The sequence below is a fragment of the Phyllostomus hastatus genome, unplaced genomic scaffold (genome assembly GCF_019186645.2).
Source record: "Phyllostomus hastatus isolate PE091 unplaced genomic scaffold, TTU_PhHast_1.1 phas_contig_477, whole genome shotgun sequence".
In the NCBI taxonomy this organism is placed as follows: Eukaryota; Metazoa; Chordata; class Mammalia; order Chiroptera; family Phyllostomidae; genus Phyllostomus; species Phyllostomus hastatus.
Window position 1 is genome coordinate 87,565 of NW_025333889.1, and position 17,922 is coordinate 105,486.

The 17,922-nt window shown below is 66.8% G+C and overlaps 2 protein-coding genes across 2 annotated transcripts; both read right to left on the reverse strand.

Annotated features, from left to right (window-relative positions):
- Positions 1-2,706: 2,706 nt before the first annotated feature.
- Positions 2,707-8,164, reverse strand: NEU4 (neuraminidase 4). The gene is made up of 4 exons (XM_045845813.1): positions 8,102-8,164; positions 5,065-5,268; positions 4,713-4,968; positions 2,707-3,894 (listed from the first exon to the last, which is right to left on the reverse strand). Exons 2-4 carry the CDS (start codon positions 5,263-5,265, stop codon positions 2,894-2,896), a joined length of 1,458 nt encoding a protein of 485 aa, XP_045701769.1. The 5' UTR covers positions 5,266-5,268; positions 8,102-8,164; the 3' UTR covers positions 2,707-2,893.
- Positions 8,165-9,975: 1,811 nt separating this feature from the next.
- On the reverse strand, positions 9,976-17,717 carry GAL3ST2 (galactose-3-O-sulfotransferase 2). The gene is made up of 4 exons (XM_045845708.1): positions 17,566-17,717; positions 14,056-14,139; positions 12,695-12,959; positions 9,976-12,004 (listed from the first exon to the last, which is right to left on the reverse strand). Exons 1-4 carry the CDS (start codon positions 17,592-17,594, stop codon positions 11,186-11,188), a joined length of 1,197 nt encoding a protein of 398 aa, XP_045701664.1. The 5' UTR covers positions 17,595-17,717; the 3' UTR covers positions 9,976-11,185.
- Positions 17,718-17,922: the final 205 nt, after the last annotated feature.

Below are 17,922 nucleotides of genomic sequence, written 5' to 3' on the forward strand. Positions count from 1 at the left end.
TGGCTGTGGCGCCTTTGGAGTCAGCGGGGACTTGCTTGTAAGATCCGACCCAAGTCCACCTGTGCGTCTGGGTGTGCCTCCTGCTGGGGTCCGCGCAGCGGAGCTTACCTGGCAAGGCGGCCACACCGGCCCTGCCCCTGCCCCTGCCCCTGCCGGCGCTCCTGCTGCCTGCTCTCCGTCGGCCCCCGAGGCTCGGGTCTGAGCCTTGCCACTTGGCCTACTTGCCCCAGGGGCCTGTCCACCTGATTGCACTTTCTGATGCTGCATATCAGATATACACAGGCTTAACAGCATTTTGATTTCCTGTCGTCAGCGCCGGTGATTTCTGGCCGCAAGGTCCTTGCCTGATGGAAGCACAGCGCCCCCAGCTGTCCGCCGACAGGCTCACGGGCTGGCTTCCCCGCAGCCTTCAGCCCCGCTCTCCCGACCCTCGCCTTCCTCGCCTTCCTCGCCTTCCTCGCCTTCCTCGCCCTCGGCGGGGCCCAGCTGGGACTGCGTCGGCGGGGTTTGCCGCTGCCGCTCTGCTCTCCGACACCACCATCGTGTCAGTTCACACCAGTGCGATTCTGACGCGTGTGTTTCCATTGGCTTCTTGATATTTGCTTTTTCTTTACCTGAGCATTTCGACGGGTTATTTCCTCTCATTCCTTGTCTTTTTTCAACTGACCACTTCCTACCTTATCTCCCCATTTGTCGCCACTACTAATTTGGGGATTATGCAGTTTTTCTAGCCTCCCAGCATTCGCCCCGGAGGTCCCAGCCTCGGACAACAGGAGTGGGCGCGTCCCCCTCCTTGGGCAGGACGGGGGTCTCTGAGCTCTGCCGTCCCCGTTGCCGCCCCTCGGCTCCGTGCTGGTCTCACTCCGAGTACGCACGGCTGGAACCACGGCGCTCACCCGCCGGCCCCCGCGGGCCCCCGAGGAGCTCAGGCAGCGGCTGTCCCAGGGAGTGGGCACCCTTCCCCCGGCCCCCGCCCTTCCTCGGCGAGCCTGCTGGGGACGGGCGGCCGGTCTTGCTTCTGGGAGAAATCCACCATCCTCCCTCCACCCTGGAAGAACAGTTCTGCAGGCACAGAATTCCAGGTTGGTGGCCACTTTCTGTCGGCACTTCTTGGAGGGCCACACCGTTGCTCCCCCGTTTCCGTGGTTTCTGGTGAGAAGTCAGATTCCACCCAAATGTTGCCCTAAATGGGGCACCTCAACGATAGGTGGTCATTCTCTCCCGGCTCTGCAGGCCAGAGTCACCCCGGAGTCACCCGGGCACCCCAGGTGCTCCGCCGGGCCTCTGCCTCCACCTTCAGCGCCTCCTGCCCACCCAGGGCCCTTCCCGTCTCTTATAAGGGTGCCCCCGCCTGGCAGGACCCACCCCCCGCCAGGGCGCCTCATCTCCGTCCTCCTGATCGCGTCTGCGAAGAGCCTGTCTGAGCACGCCACAGTCTGAGGCTCCGGGTGGAGGTGACATGGGGGCGTTGCCCGCCCAGACCAGAACCCAGTGACGGGGCCCGGACTGAGCACGCCTGTCGGCCTGTGCCCCCACAAAGCCCCCACCCCCACCCCACCCCACCTGTGCTGGTTCAGATTTTAAAAGGGAAGACCTGAGCTACTGCGGACGAGCTGTGCCCCAGGGCTAGGGGGCAGGGGTGGGCGGCCTGAGGGGCATCACTGGGGGGTGCGGGCCGGCACGGGGCTCTGAGGGGCCCCAGATTCAGGCTCCCGTCCTGCCACTGCCTGAAGCCCAGCCGCGACCCCCGAGAAGCGGCCCCCTTCTCAGGGAACTGAGGAGGAGGGTGCACGACAGGGGTCGCCCTGCTCCCGTGGGGACTGGCCACCCTGAGTGCCCTGGGCAGCCACGGGCCCGGGCGTGGGGGGCTCCAAGGCTTCCTGGGCGCCCCCTCTTGGGCAGGGCAGCTGGCAGGGGCCTGGTGAGGGATGACGCCCAGGGACCCGGGGGTGGGGCATGCGTGGCAGCTGCCCGGCGCCCGACAGGCAGGAAGCGCTTGTGCTGAAACACGGCGGAGTCCGCTTCAAGGAAGAAAAAGTCGGAAAGAAGCCCCAGAGGATCGGCGTGGCTGTGGCCAGGGCAGGGACCTAGGTGGGGTCATTTTCATTCCTTCTTTATAGTTTCCTACATACCCCAGACTCTCTCCAGGGAGCGTATTTCATTTTTATAACCAGGAAAGAAGAAGAAAAGGGTGCTTCTGGGGGGGTGGGGGGGACAGGTCCTGGGCAGCGACCCTGCCTGCGGCCCTCCGGCGGGAAACACAGAGGCAGGGGCCGCCATCACAGACCGCAGACCGACCCGGGGCCACCCCGGGGCCAGCTTTCCCTGGCCTCATCCTGCCCCCACCTGCAACGCCCTGGCTTTGGGGGGTTTGGCCAAGGGGCCTGGGGGGACACTGGTGCCTCGGGATTGGGGGCACAGTGGTCAGAGGAGTGGGCCAGAGACCTGGGGCCTCCCCGGGGCTTTGGCAAGGAAAGAACTCAAGAGAAACAAGCGTCCCTGGACAGCAGGTCGCAGCCCCTTTATTTCCCATCGGAAGCTGGAGGGCAGAGCGGGACTGGAGAGCCAGGGGCCAGCAGGGCGAGGCGAGGCGCCTGCGCCGGTCCCAGGGCCCCGAGTGGCCCGCACCCGCGCCCCACCGCCCGCCCCGGGGGCTCCGAGCCCACCTCCCTTCAAGCAGAGACACATCCCTGCTTGAAGCCCAGCCCTGCTGATCTGAAAGTATTAAAACTGAGCCTCCGTGTCTTTGCACGGGGTCCTTCACGAACACCCCCCCGCCCAAGACGCTGCGTGAAGAAGCCAAGGGGCGAAGGCGCCTCTGGCAGGGGGTGGGGTGCCCCAGAGTTCTATCCAGGCCTCTGGGCACCCGGGCCAGGCCTAGTGGGAGGGCTCCTCAGGAGGGCCAGCACTGGGCCCGAGGCTTGCCCCCCGGGCCGCGCGGCCCGGGGCCTGCAGGCACGTTCTGCAGGACCTGGCGCAGGGAGAACACGCAGAAGGAGATCTCCTCGTAGGACACCCTGACTCCACTCTCGTACACACAGGCGAAGGTCAGGGCGCCCTCCGGGGTCGGCCCGATGTACGCCAGGTCCGAATAGCCACTGGGGCCCTGGTAGATCACCCAGGGCTCTGTCCAGCTGTGGGGGTCCAGGGGGGACCTATTCAGACGGACACCCATATGCAGCCGAGCCCTGCGCCCCGCCGGGTGGGAATACAGCAGCCACGTGGGGCTCTGAGCCAAGGTGGCAGGGGGGCTGGGGCGCTGGGGAGCCCAGTCCCTCCTGTCCCCATGGAACCCAGGCCCCGGACGAGGCCCCCTGGGACCAGGGTCCCCTGGGCCATGCCCACACTTCTCTGTCCTGCCCAGCCCCCCACCCCCTCGGGTGTCTCCGGAGCCCTCTTTGGGGGGCTCCTGGGCTCCAGCATAGAGGTTCAAAGGAAAGGAGGTCACCCTGGAGCCCTCTGGCCACCCCTCGTCGCCAGGACCGCTGGGGGGTGGGGCTGGGAAGCCCAGGATGCTGCCCTGGCAGCCCCGAGCGGTCTCGGGCAGGGCGCGCACCAGCTCTCCCGGCAAGAAGGAGGTGCCGTCATCCGTGCTGAGGGCCTGCACGCGGCTGCCCAGGGGGCTCCGGGCGTTGCAGTAGAGGACGCTGCCAGCCCACCCTCCGTCCACCACAGCCAGCTGGCACTCGCCCGAGCGCAGGTTGGGCACGAGGCCGCCGTGGCACCAGGTCTGGCCGTGGTCGTCGCTGTAGAAGGCAAAGGCGTGGGGGCTGGTCCTGCAGATCCTGCCAAAGCACTCACGCCGGTCCACGCGGTAGGTGTAGGCCGGCACCAGCAGGCGGCCCGAGGGCAGCTGGATGCCGTGGCCGGGGCCCACAGCAAACGTGGCCCAGTCTGCAGACGGGAAGGGACAGCCGGGGCCACGGGGGGCGGGGGGGCGGTTTGTGAGGGAGCCACCTGCTGACCCGGCCTCCGCCCCCCTGGCTTCTGGCCACCCCGAGTCCCCCAGGGCTGCACAGGGCTCCTGCGGGCACTGGTGGGAGCGCAGAGCCCAGGCGGGCCCCTTGGCCACGCTCTCAGCACCTGCACGGGTGGCGAGTGCCCAGGCACAGGCAGACGGCCAGCCGCTGTGCCTGGTGTGAGCGCCGTCCTGACAGGGGCGGCTGAGGGGGCGGGGTGTGGCGACTTTAGGGCCAGTCTGGGCGGCCCCTCCTGCCCCTGGGCCCCAGCCCCCTGGGTGGGGTCTGCACCCACAGGTAGCTCTTTAATTGTTGCGGGTCTCAGAGCCTGCCACCTGCCGGGGCCAGGGTGGTCCCTGGGGGCAGTGGGTGGTGAGGTCCTTGGGGAGGAAAAGCCCTGAGGTGAGGTGGACCTGCCCGAGAGCCTGGGCTGAGTGTGAGGAGGAGGAGGGAGTGGTTAAGGAGGGAGTCCTTGGGGTTTGGGGGCTCAGTTTCAGACACAGCTCGGGAAGACGAAGAGCCTGTTCTTGCTGGTGAGACCAACACCCGTCTGTGGGCTCAGGGGTCAGGGATGCGACAGTCCCACAAATTGTGTCCAGGACCCTTCCGCTGGGGGCGGGGCAGATGGGGCTAGCAGCGCAGGGCCCTGGAGCCAGACCACTCCCACCTGTCACCGCTCAGGCTACACCCCACCCTGCGCAGACGCCCTGCCCCAGGTGGGGATCCCTGCGCTCTGCCCCACGCCCCGCCTACCTCGCTCAGCACCGCCCACCGCCTCCGCCGTGAGGTCCCGCACTCGGCCCCACGTGCGCCCCGCGTCCTGGCTAGTCACGCAGCAGAGGCGCGCCGCGTTCCTGCCTGTGGAGATCTGCGCAGCCTCGGGGGTTTGGCCTCGCACGGCCACGAAGAAGAGGAAGACGGTGCCGGTGCGCGCGTCGTGCACTGGACAGGGGTTCATAGACCGGTGCTGCTCCAGGGCCGCAGTGCCCAGTACCAGCGCGGCGCCCCACTGCCAGGAGGGGGAGGAGGAGGCGAGCACGGCCTTAGTTTCCCGTCAGCACTGGGCACCCCCTCCCCCACCGCGCGCCCCCTCCGGGTCACTTACCCGCACCGAGCCCCCTGCCAGCGTGCCGCGCCTCTGCACCAGGCGGTGGGCGTGCGCGTCATCAGGGCTGAGCCGCTGTTCCGCGAAGGCCAGCAGGGTGGGCCCGGGAGGCACGGGCAGCAGCGCGGGCACGCGGTAGGTCAGGCCACTCCTCTCGCTCTGGAACAGCGCCGTCCGCATGGGGACTCGCGGGGTCCCCATGCTCTGCGGGCCCAGGGCAAGCGGGTCAGCGGGCTGGGGAAAGGCACGCTCCCCTCCCCACTCCGATGGGAAAGGGGCTCTACAGGCCCAGACTCGGCCACCTACACCCGGCCGCCTTCCCACGCGCACTGCCCAGTGCCCTGTCCCAGGCTGCTTCTCAGCTACCACACCCCCAAATGCCTGGAATCTTCTTCCCCTTCCTCCTGTCAGCACAGCCCACGAAAGGGGAGCAGGGAGCCTGGCCAGAGCCGGGACCTGCCCGCCCCTGTGTCTGGGGCCAGTCAGTGCTACCTGCCTGGAAGGAGGCCAGCCAAGTGCCCCACAGGGCCCAAAGTTTTGGACAGGGAGGGGGTCAGTGTCCCCACATAGGGGCCCTGTGACCTCGGGAGCCAGCCATGCAGAGACCCAGAAACAGACAACCCGGACACAGGGGGAAACGAGACACTTAGACACGAACAGAGACACATTCGGATGCGTACACGGTGACACCGGCACACACACTCCGCACACAGGAGCACGGCGCCCTGCTGCAGCCGCCACCGCCGCCGCCGCCGCCGACCTGCTCGGCCCTGCAGAGTCCCCAGACTCGGGGACTCTGGGGAGCAGCCAGGGTGGGGGTCGCCTGCTGCAGCCAAGGGGTCCCCAGCAGGCCTGCAGAAGAGGAGCCTGAACGCCAGGCCCCAGCGGGACGTCTGCGTGGGCAGGGGACCTGCCACCCTGCCCCTCGGGCTCCTGAGCGAGACCGGGCGTCATGCACAGGTCCAGCAGAGCCACTGCCTCCTCTAGGTGCCCCCAACAGCCCCTGAGGGTGCCTCCCGAGACCCAGGGTGGGTGCAGGAACCCAGCAGTGAGAGGGGCCCCAGAGAGGCCACCACCCTGGCACCCTGCCCCTGCCCCGTCCTGGCAGACAGTTGCCCCCAGAAGGGAGGGTGGGTGCACTGAGGCACAGGTGTTGAACTCTAGAGGAGCTGCCCCCACACAGTGAAGGGAGGAAGACGAGCACACTCCGAGTCTGAGTCCTACCCTGGCTGAGCCCCGAGCAACTGGTGCGGACAGAGAAGAGCCCAGTGTGGGGGGAGGCCGGGTGGGCTTCCTGCAGTGGAGAGTTGAGACCACAGAGCTGGAGGGAGGCAATGTCCAAGACCCCCGGAGCCCTGGGGGCAGGGAGGGCCCAGTGTGCAGCACGGGTGAGGGACCCTCCTCCCACCGCCCTTCCCCATGCCCCCCTGCCCCTGGCCGTGGGCGCCTGCCCCACACAGCCCAGCTCCCGGGCAGCCTTTCTGGGGACCCAGCGTGCTCCTGAGGGAGGCTCGGAGGGCTGGGCCTCGGGGGTGAGTTTGGGGCACATGCGAGGCTGGCAGTCCCCTCAGCCGGGGGCTCCTTCCTCTGATCCGCAGCCTGGGCAGCCCCACGGGGGGACGTGGGTGAGAGTGCTGAGCCGGGCAGTGAAGGGCTGGGTGCTGCAGACAGAGGGACGGGGGGCACTAGAGTGGAGCCGCTCCACGCAGCACATCAGGAAGAAGTCGGGGTGCAGAGCAGGTGACAGGAATGAACACACACACACCCCTAGACTGGAGGAGCCTCGCTCGGACACGGGTGGGTGCACCTCCACACCTGAGGTCCCGACACAGACACCTCAGCCTCGGGCTCCCTCTGCCCAGGCCCGTGTGCTCAGCAGACGCCCGTGTGCCCACCCCACCACGGCCTCTGGGCCCCTGGAGAGCGACATCCGCGTCCTGGAAGCCCTGGGGCCCCGCCCCCACCCGCATCGGAGGGGCAGTGATGGCCAAGCAGGAAGCAGGTGTGGGTGCCACGTGCCCCTCCGGGGTGAATGGACACAGCGGGGCATTCTCTCCACTTGGCTGGCGCCCCAGGGCCTGGGGCCACAGGGAGCTGGTGTCAGGAGAAGCAGGGGACCCGCACACCCCCAGCCTGGGGACAGAGTGGTGGAGAGGGAGGCTCCCAGGACCAGCTGGTGGTCTTCCTGCTTGCTGCACAGAGCATCAGGGCAGGGCCGCGGGAGACTTGGAGCACCCTGGCTGGACCAGACCCCGAAGTTCCTGGGAGGCCCCCCTCGCAGGAGGAGGAATGGGGCCTCCCGGGCGGGCAGCCCCGCCCAGTGCGGCCAATCCAGCAGGGTCTGGGGCTCGGGCTGTGGCCAAGTGGCTCTGCCTGAGCATTAACTGAAACAGCGCCTTTATGTGGGTGTCCCTCCACCGCCCCCCAGCAGGGCCTCCTCAGGGGCGGCACACCCCGGAAGGGGAAAACGGGGCCCAGGGAGTCCACGGGACCTCCGAGAGAACCCGGTCCCCTGACCCTAGACCCGGGGCAGGGGCCTGCCCCAGCCCTGCCTGTGGCCTGTCCTGTCTGGGCCCTGGCCTGGAGCACTGCGCCGGCCAAGGGGACTGCCCCTCCGCCCCCCGGCAGCACCCCCTTCATCCTTTGGGCCTGTCACCGCGGAGCCTGCTGAGATGCTGCACGTCAGGGGCCAGGGCCCTTCGCACAGAGACCTGCGGAGGGGCTTCCCGGCCCTGCCCCCCCGACCCCCAGGGCTCCAGCCCCGCCCAAGTGCCCTGTGCTCCATCCCGACATCGACTCAATCACAGGCTCTCCCACCTGGCGGAGCGCCCCCAGGTGGGAGGGGATTTCTCACTCTGTGGACTGGGACCCGAGCCCGACACCCAGGCACACCCATCCAATCCTCTGCATCGACTCCCAGGAAACGCCCACTGGGGATCCACCCACCCGTGGCCCTCGGGCCACAGGGGGCAGCCAAAGGGGCAGCAGGGGCCGGGTCCTGGCCCTGGGCGGCTGGGACGCAGCGGGGGGGACTCACCAGGCACCGAAGGGAAGCCGCAGAGCGGGCTGAGGGGCGGCTGCAGCGCTGCCTGCCTGCCTGCCTGCCTGCCTCTCGGACCCCGTGAGCTGCCCAGGGACAAGGGCCCGCTGTGTGGGTGGGAGGCGGGCGCTGGCCTCGTCCCAGGGCCGCACCAGGACCAGGACCCTCCCGCCAGCTGTGCAGCCGTGGAGCAGCCGGGCAGCCGGGGGTGCAGGAGGGCGCTTGGGGTGGGGCCAGTGTCAGGATGGGGCCGTACAGGGCTCCTTTCTTCTGGCTGATCCATTCCCCCCCCTGCCCAGTGCTGGTGGCCTGTGGCACGGGGACCACAGCTGCCCCTACGCCTCCAGCAGAGACGCCTCTGCCCTGCTGACACCCTGCAGCCCTCCCCTTCGCCCCCAGCGTGTGGCTTCGTGGGCTCATTGGCTCCAGTCCCGCGTCAGTGCTCGGGACCCTGGCTCGGACCAGGAAGGCCAGCACCCACCCCCCCAAGCCCCGAGTACGAGCTGCCTCCCAGGGCTCCCTCCCGCCAGCTGACCCCATTCACCCTCACCCACTGCCCCATTGCTGTCCCCAGGGTGGCTTCATGGGTGACACGGCCCAGGTGACCATTGCCCAGGCCAGGCCTCAGGGAGGTGCAGCCAGTGAAAGGGCCTGCCCCTGGGCCCTGCCCCTCGTGTTCCAGACTTCAAAGGGAGAAATGGGTTCTGGGAAAACTAAGGCGTCACAGGATGTCCACACTGAAATGACAAACCTGCTGTGTCCCTTCAGGTCCCCAGCCAGCAGCGGGCGCCTGGGCAAAAGCCCAGGGGTTGACAGGGAGGGAGAGGGGGGCAGATGACACACCCCACCTTGGGAGCCCCACCGGAACCAAGAAGCGAGGACCCCTCTCATCCCCCAAGTCCAGGCCTGGCACAGTCTGGTGGGCTCAGGAGAAATGGAGCCTCCAAGCCCCCAAATTACCCGTGCAGAGACCCCCAAGCCCAGGCAGGGCCATCTAACCAGGGTGTCCCCCAGAGCCCCGGAGGAAGGAGGTGGCCCACACGCTGCTCCGCTCGGGGTTTTGACGTTTCAGTTGGAGCAGCTTTGTTCGAGCAGGAGATTTCGCGTGAAGACCTGCACCTCCAGCGTCCCTGGAAGATCAGAGGGTCTGCCTCCCGGACGTCCCCACTCCCCCAGGTACAAGCACGTGCCCGCCGGCCCCCAGCAGCCCCCCACCTGCCCCCACAGGAGTTCCGGCAGAGCCTGCCCCCAGCGCCCAGGGGCTGGGCCGGACACCAGCATGTTCAGCCTCTGGGTGGGCAACTTGGGCCGGTCGTGCCTGAGTTCTTATGACAAACCACACACACTTTCCACGGTGATAAACACCTCAAAGTTTTTCCCTCCGGAACCCGCACCAGTCCATAATCCTGCCAGCCCCTCAGGCACGAGCACGGAACGGCCCCGGTGACCCCGCCGCCTGACTCTGTGTCGCTGAGGACTGACCCTGCCTGTGGTGGCAGCTGCCAGCAGAGGCGAGGCCCCCTCCCCGGCGCAGCTGCTCTGTGCCCGGAAGCAGCGGCGGCTCCTGCTCCGCCTGGGGCCCGCGCCAGCCCAGCCGTGGCTGCTGCTCTCTCTGGGGGCTGCTGGAGCCCAGGGCACTGGGTTTGATCTCAGTCCTTCTCATCGACCACAGTTTCTGCCTCTGGCTCTAACCATCCTTCCCCCACCTGCCAGCCCATCTGGGATCTGAGCCCCCTTCTCCGTGTTCCGGAGGGGTTCCGCCGTGCCTCGCCCTCTGGGCTGGGGGCGAGTGGTCCTGCGGAGGCTCCCCAGCTCACCCTGGCTCTCTGCAGCGCCTTCTGCACTCTCTCTGTTCAGTTTTCTGGAAGTCGTTTTTTCAGTTTCCAAATATTCTCTTTTATTTTCAAATTTACTGCAATATGTCCTCTACTTTCATTAAAAACTGATTGTTTTTAAAGTTCGACCCATAAACCATTGTCCAAGAGAGCTGTGGCCTGTTCTGCTCATTTGGGGGTGCGGCAGAGAATCTCCCCCTCTTTGAAGTGCTGACTCACCTGACAAGCATGGGCACACCTGCACCCAGGAGCACCTGCAGCAGGTGCCTAGCCCAGCTGCCGGGCCCTTCCGAGCTGGGGCCCTGGTGCGAAAAGAAGGGAACCCCAGCACCGGGCAGGCAAGCCAGAGTGAGGGCAGCTCTATTTCTCCAGGAGCCCCACCTTTGGAAGGGTACAGGGCACGTGGCGCTGAGTGTGTGCACCCCACTCTGACACCGGGCCCCCAAGCAGCCAGGGACCACGTGCGGCCGGGCAGGACGTGCGCCCTCCCTCCCCACCAACGACCAGCGGAGGTGCCTGCGGGCAGCGCTCTCCTGGGACTCCATCCACCCAGGTCTCCAGAGCAGCCGAGGGCAGCCCTCCTGCAGGTGCTTCCTGCGCCGGACGCCTGGGCGGGCAGCGATCCCAACGGGGCTGTAGCGCTGACCCTCCCCCGCTCGTCTCACAAACAATTTGAGCATTTTTCAGCCTAAAACCGTTCTTCGGTGGAAACAAGTCTCCGACCGCCAAAGATGGGAAGCTGAGCGTTCCAGGCCCCAGCCCCCCGTCCGGGCTCCCTGCTCCAGCGCCGCCTCCTGAGCCGCCGGTGGCCGCGCTGGCGGGTGCAGGGAGCCGGTCCGCGCTCCGTCAGAGACCCACCCTGCTGCGCGGGGCCCCTCCGAAGCCGCCGGGTTTGCCCTTCCGAAGGGCGGCGCGCCCACACGGGTTCCCTCTGACAAGCATCGGGTTGTTGCCGGTCCATCTGCCTGGCTCTCCTGCGTTGTAAGACTTTCTTCCTTGACGAACGGGTTGGTGCCCTCCCACGTCACCTGTGCGTATTGTCCAAGGGTGGGGCCCTGGCCGAGAGGGTGGGTCACTGCTAAGTCCTCACGGTGGGGGGGGTGGGGGGGCGGGGCTCACCTGGAAGACCTGGGGTCCGGCAGGGCAGGGACTCCCGATGGCCCAGGAGCCCCGCCCCAAGCCTGAGGCCGAGCGCGCGGCCTGGACTGCAGGAGGACTGCAGAGGGGCTGGTGTCACACCGAGAGGCTACGCCTCCAGGAAGGTGATGTTCTTGGGGGGCTTTTGGGGAAACTGCAGGGAGTACAGGTGGGCCATGTACTGGAGCTCCGGCATGACCATCCTCCGGCACATGCGCAGCGTCTCGTCGTCCAGGCCCTGCCTGAGGTTGTAGCCCAAGATGTCGGCCTCGCCCGACTGGTAGGGCAGCAGCTTTCGGTCGGTGATCTGCGTCTTGTTCTTGGGCACGCTGTCCTGCAGGCACAGGCCCGTGAGCTCGCGCCGCCGCGCGCGCAGCCGCGCCACCTCCGCGCGCAGCCGCCGTGGGCCCAGCTCCGCGCGCACCGAGGCCCAGAAGGTGCGGTTGAAGTGCTGGTACAGGCGCCAGTCCAGGGCGCACCAGTGCTTGGCACGCTCCTGGCTCTCGGGCGTCAGGCTGGCGACGCTGCGCGGGCTGCGCAAGTTGAGCCTGAAGGAGACCACGTCGTCCAGCCGCCAGCGCAGCCGGTGCCGCAGGAGCACCATGGACTCGTCGAAGTGCTCCGCGATGAGCACCAGCTGGAAGCGCCGCTCCACCTCGGCCAGGCGCGCGCGCACGTAGCTTTCTGCGGCCACCGCGGCGGGGTCGAAGCCCAGGTCAAACCACATGTGGTTCCTCGCGTAGGCGTTGTTCAGGCTCTGGCTCCAGTTGTAGAAAGCGTGCGGGGCGGCCAGGAAGGCGTCCAGGCTCGGGGCGGCCCGGAAGGCGGGCACGTAGCTTCTGTAGTAGGCGAAGGAGGACTCCAGCTGAAAGACGGGGTTTCTGAGGATGGAAAAATAGAAGGTGTCGTTCGGCATCACTTTCTGCACCTGTGTGGAGACAGGAGGAGGGCTGGTGACGCTCTGGGCTTCTTCCGCAGCCCAGGGGGCAGGTGGCCTTTTCTCCACCCTGCCCACCCTGCCCAGGGCACACCGGGACCTGTGGCGCCCCTCCCGCCCCCTCCCTGCATCCCCTGAACATTCCCTGAGTGTTCGTGTTCCGGGCGACCCTGGCGGGCCTGAACCTGGCCACGCCCTTCCTCTAAACTCCCTCCACTGTCTCCACTTCCGCCCAGAAGGAAGTCAGGGAAACCCCTTAGGAGGGGATGGCCTCTCAGCTGAGACCCGAAGGACCCCCAGGAGGAGGTGTGAGGAGCCCCCGGCGAAGGGGGCAACAGAAGCGAGAGTCTCAGGTGTCGGACTCTGGGAGGCTTGGGAGCCGAGAGAAAGCAAGGGGAGAAGGAGGGGTGGCAGGTGTGGGGACGCCTGGGTCTGATTCCAAGAGCAATTGTAGGTGCCTGGGAACGGGGGGTGGGGAATGGGGTGACAGGATCTCCCGAGGGACCTCTACTAGCCCCTCCTCTAGCCAGGCACCACACACACCCCAACGACCTTAGTCTCTCCAGTGGCCAGGCCCTGACACCTTGCCAGTGGTCACACTCCAAAGCCACCAAGCGCCTCCACAGCCTGGGGCTGAGTCCCGCCCCTCCTCCCCCGCAGAGGGCCCGCCCCACGCCGCACCTCTGGCAGGTTAAACCTCAGGTGGTTGCACATGATGTTGAAGCGCCGCTGTGAGCCGTCCGGCCCGGCACCCTCCACGTAGCGTGCCAGGAAGAGCCAGGGGTAGCCCAGGTGGAACCTCGAGCCAGCAGGCAGCGCCACGGACAGGTTGTGCGTCTCGGCAAAGCGGAAGAGGATGTTGAGCACCGTGCTGCTGGCGGTCTTATGCGTCTTGAGGAACATGACGTTGGTGACGGGGTGCCCCTCAGCCCGGCCCCCAAGCAGGCTGGGAGGAGAGCATGCTGCCGTCAGGGAGGAACACCCCCACACCTACACCCCCCAGGTGGAACCCCCCCTCAGAGAGACCTCAACCCCGTGACCCTCCAACCTGCTCCTCCCGACCCCATGACCCCAAGCCCACGGACTCCCCAGACCCCACTCCCCAGACTGCTGACACCCCAGCCCCAGCCCCAGCCCCATCACTGTGGCTCCCTGACCTGGGGCGCCCCCAGCCCTGCAGCCCTGAGGAGCCCTGAGGACCCTAGCACAGACACGTTCTCTGTGAGTGGCTGCCCCATCTGCTCCCCACGTGGTGCAGGCAGGGCCCCCGGCCCTGGCACCCCCTGCAAACCCCCAAGTTCTTGTCTGGCGCCTGGCATGGCTCTGGCCCTCTGACCTGGGCCACACATCTGTCATTTCTCAGCTGGCCCTTGACATTGGGATGGGCCAACCGGACCGCAGAGCCAGAGTGGAGACTGGGGCCCACCCAGCTGTGGACTCCAGCCTAGAGCAGCCGGGCCCCAAAGCAGGGCCAGTAAGAGCGACCCAGGCTGGTAGCGGACAAGGTCTGGAGGCCTTCACTGCACCTGGGGGCCCACTTTGGCAGTCCCTTATCTCCCATGCAGAGGGGTGGGGTGGAGGCCGAGGGAGATGGCCTGGGGCCCCAAAGCCTTCCCAGCAGCCAGGTCAAACTGCTGGCCCCGTGAGGCCATCCACGTGGACCCCTTCACAGAGGGGCTACCACTGGCAGGCAGGGAGCAGGGGGTCCCGATCTCCCCAGACCCACCATGGGCCCAGCCCTGTCTCTCAGCACCCAGTCACCCTCTGCACACAGTGGCCTCCCCAAGGCCTCCCCGGCCCAGACCCACCCCCACCTCCCCAGAGCCCCCACACCCACAGACTCGCTGGGAAAGCCTTGGGGCACTTGTGGGTCCCCTGAGGAAGGACCCACCCCCCTCCCATGGAAAGGAGACTGAGGCCCCGCCGGGAGGTGGGTCCCGCCACGGTCACAGCCAGGACTGGGAGGCGGGCAGGCGGAGGCCCTGCTCTGGTTGGGAGGGGGAGCAGCGTCCAGACCACGGAGCACCCGCCGCAGCACTCACGGTGTGAGCGTGTCGGTGTCCACGCGCAGGAGGCCGGCCAGCAGCAACACGCTCAGGGTGAGGAGGAGGAGGATCCAGAAGCACCTGTGAGCAGGGGCACCAGTGAGTCCCCAGGCAGGGGACGGGGGGGGCCAGGGCCACCCACTCCACCCACCGCAGCTCAGCGTCACCCACACCACGGCTCCTGCTGAATCCCGGCTGCGTGCTGGCCTGCACGGCCCCCGGGGCCCCAGGCCACACCACCCACTGCCCAGGAGCCAGGAGAAGCCAAGAGGCAGATTTATGTCCCGAGAGGGGTCTGACGGGCACAGGCCAGAGCAGGTCAGGGGTCCGCTGGAGACCTGCCTGACTGAGACCCCTGACCCCACGCCTGCGGGGCACCTCCGGGGGGAGGCTGAGAGGTGATATTCCAGGTGTTCCGACCCCACAGAAGGGGACCCTGAGGGGGCCTCCTGGGTGCCAGGCAGTGGCCCCTGAGCTGGGACACCCAAGGACAACACTGTGATCAGATGCTGGGACCAGGGTGCCCCGTGGCGATCCTCCTGTTGCTGGTGTTCTTGCTGCACCACCTCTCGGACCTCAGGGCCAAAGTCCACAGAGCCTTTGTCCAGACCTCACCTGTCTGGGGTTTGACCCGCAGTCACCAAGAGCCCCCGCATGTCAGCACCCGCGTGCTCTGGGGTCTCTGGCACCCACTGAGGCCACAGGCTGGGGAAGAGGCCTGCAGCCCAGACACAGATGAACCGGCGGGCACACTGTCCCTGCCGCACGGCGTCAGTGTCCGTCCACACCGGGGGCGTGTGGGGGGGGGGCCTCCTGGAGCGCCGAAAGAGCCAAGACGCGTCCAGCAAAGATGCCCGGTGGAAGGAACCAGGTCGGGCCAGAGCCACGCCCCTGTGGGGAGGGGACAGCTCGGGTGGATGCCAGAGACCTGAGGGTGTGCCCAGAGGGAGCAAAGGGTGTCCTAGGGGTTGGAGGCCGGGCTGGGTGGGAGCGAGGGGAGCACCGAGTCTGGGTGCGTCGGTTTCCTCATGTGGACCCTGCACCTCTCCTTGTGCTCACTTTGATTTGCTAGTTGTTGTTGCCCTCGTAAGTGAAGTGTTTGTCCAAGGTGCAGTCCTATCACTAGAGCGGAAAAGTGTTTTTAATGTACGGTGTATCCGGCCATGTCCTGGCCACTGGTCGACTTTTGTTGCAGAACCTGCTGTCCTGGTCCTGGTGGCGTCCCTGCCACCTGGTGTGACGGGGCGCTCCGGGCTTGTCTGGCCCACTTCCTGGCCGGGCCTGGAGCCCGCCGCGCCTTCCGGGGACCCCGAGTCCTAGTGGCAGGGGCCACAGTCTGGGCCCCGGGGTGCTCGCTGCCCCGGGCCCTCTCGGTCACCAAGTGGGACTACACACACCCAGCAGAGTCCCACATGGTTTTCACCTGTGGGTTCAGCTCCAGTTCAAGACTGTGCCTTTTTTAAAGAGAAGAACTTTAAATTTTATTTTTCATTACAGTCTGCAGTCAGCAGTGTTCTGTATTCGAGTCGGGTGTGGACCCCAGGGGCGCACAACCGCACTTCGGAAGCTCCCCCCGGCCCGTTCTCCGCACCCGCGTGCAGGCAGCCGGCACGGTCCGTGCGACACTGTCCTCCGCGAGTGCTCTCCCACCCTGTGGGCACTCTGCACCTGCCAGTTTGCACTGCTTGACCCCTCCCCTCCGTCCCTCGAGACCGCAGCTGCTCACAGGAACCTCTTCCTGCCGCCTCCTGTCTCCTCTCTGCCGGGGGAGTGAGGTCTCAGAGACACGGCGCAGCGGAGCCGAGCGCCCCGAACGGGTCCCTGCCTCACGCACACTCGGGGGACACAGCACACGCAATGCACACACAAGCGCACGGAGTGTGCGCGGCACAGAGCCTGATGGGACTGTGTGCCTTGGCGTCTCTGCCCCGAGAGGCCGACTGAAGTTCAGCCTGGAGAAACTTGACAGGGCTCCAGCAGACGAGGGTTAGAACAGGCCGCGGGGGCAGCCGCTGCTCTTGTTCACGCATGATCAGTCCAGACCGAAACCGGACTGAATGCAGCGGAGGAGTTGGTCTTAATCGGCCCTGGTGACAGTGAGGGTGACTTTAGGGGAGGAAAGCGTGTTCTGGTGGAAATCGCAATGCCTGGTGGTGGGCATCAGGCTCAAACACAGGTCGTCGTCTTCCGCGTTCCCGGTTCTCGCTCCTAAACTCACCTGCGCCCCGGGCCCAGCTCCCCCGACACCCCGCACTCACGGGCGTCTCCCTGTCCTCCCACCCTCTGACTTCGGGCCGTGGGGACGAGGACTGTCTTTCCCGAGGCCGCGCACACCGCACGCCGGAGCCCCCTGGGCACCTGCTCACGCTGCAGACTGGGGGCGGGGGCTCTCAGGCCACCACCACTGGCCTCCCACTCCAGCGAAAGAACCTTCTAGCTTTCCGTCCTGAAGTCCTCTCGATGGAGTTTTACAGACTCGGGAACTGGTTTACGGTTTGCTCTAATCGCTAGCCTTTGTTTTATCTTCTGACTCCACAGGCACACTCCTTATTAACGCCCCCACTGCTTGTTTACCCAAGACCGGTCTCACCTCAGAAGAAGCTGATCTGCACGGCCCCCTCCTGACGTGAGACTCGGCAGTTTGGCTGAACTGACTTGTTGCCAGACTAGACGGTTACGTTGGTGGGGTTTCCTCTGGCAGCACAGTGATTCCGGAGCCCCCTCTTTCACGGGCTTTGAGCCGGACCCTTGAGCCTGGGACGCTCAGAGCGGCCACTGACCCCCAGCCTTGTGACAGCGGCACCAGCCACTGTCCCACCAGGCAACCCATGCCCTGGGGCTCCCCCGCGCTGCCCCAGCCTGCCTGCCTCCTCTTCACAGTGTGGTGGGACACCTGGGCCCCTCCCCACCTCGCTGGCTCCAGGGCCACAGGGAGGGGTGGGGACAGGCGGGGAGGAGGCACACAGAGGCACCAGAATCTCCCAGAAGCATGTGGGGTGAGGCAGAGAAGTAGAATGTAAAGCACTTCCAGACCACACCTGCCTCCCTCCCAGCCCCGGGGTTCCGGAGAGTGCAACCCTCCGTCCGTGGAGGGGACGGCCACCCGTCGCTCCGAGCTGGACTCCTCACAGTCACTCAGGCCCCCCAGCAAGCATCCTGAAATGCAGGTGCAGGTGACTGCCAGTGCAGAGGGGGCTTGCTGTGGGCAGGGCCGAGGGCCAGCGCAAACACAGGGGTCCAGGCCCGGGAGGGTGACAGCCAGGAGGTCTCAGCCCCCAGCTGCCTTCAGCCCAGACGCCAAACCCTCATCTGTCCCTCACCCCGAGCCCTCGTCCTCCCGAGGCCCAGGCCTGGGGGTGAGTTCCGAGAAGTGTGAGCGGGAAAGAGCCCCAAACCCCTGAGAGGTCCTTGGACGGACAGAGAACGGCTCCTTTCTGCCAGGTTCTCAGAACATCCAGGGATTGAAGAAACGCTTCGTCTCCCCTCCAGGGCCAGCCCCCACCTCACCTCCGCGAGCTGCCCAGCAGGGACAGCATGTCGGCAGGCTCCGGGCACAGACGCAGGGCAGGGGGCTCCAGGCGCCCTGCTGGCTCCCACCCCAGGGCACAGGCTGGAGGTGGCCTTGCAGATGACTCTGACTGGCAGAGAAGTTCACCTGCCCTATCAGGTGGGAAGCCACGCCTCCACCCTCACCCCAAACGGAAGGATTAACAGTGTGGGAAGGATTAGCAGTGTGATTCGAGGAAGGACTGGAGCTTCCCTCGGGCTCCAGCTGGAGTGGCACTGGGTGTGGTTCTGGGTGCAGGGCTGGCTCCTCCTCGGCCTCGCTCTTGGCTGCCTCGCCGGCCACACCAGCTCACGGGC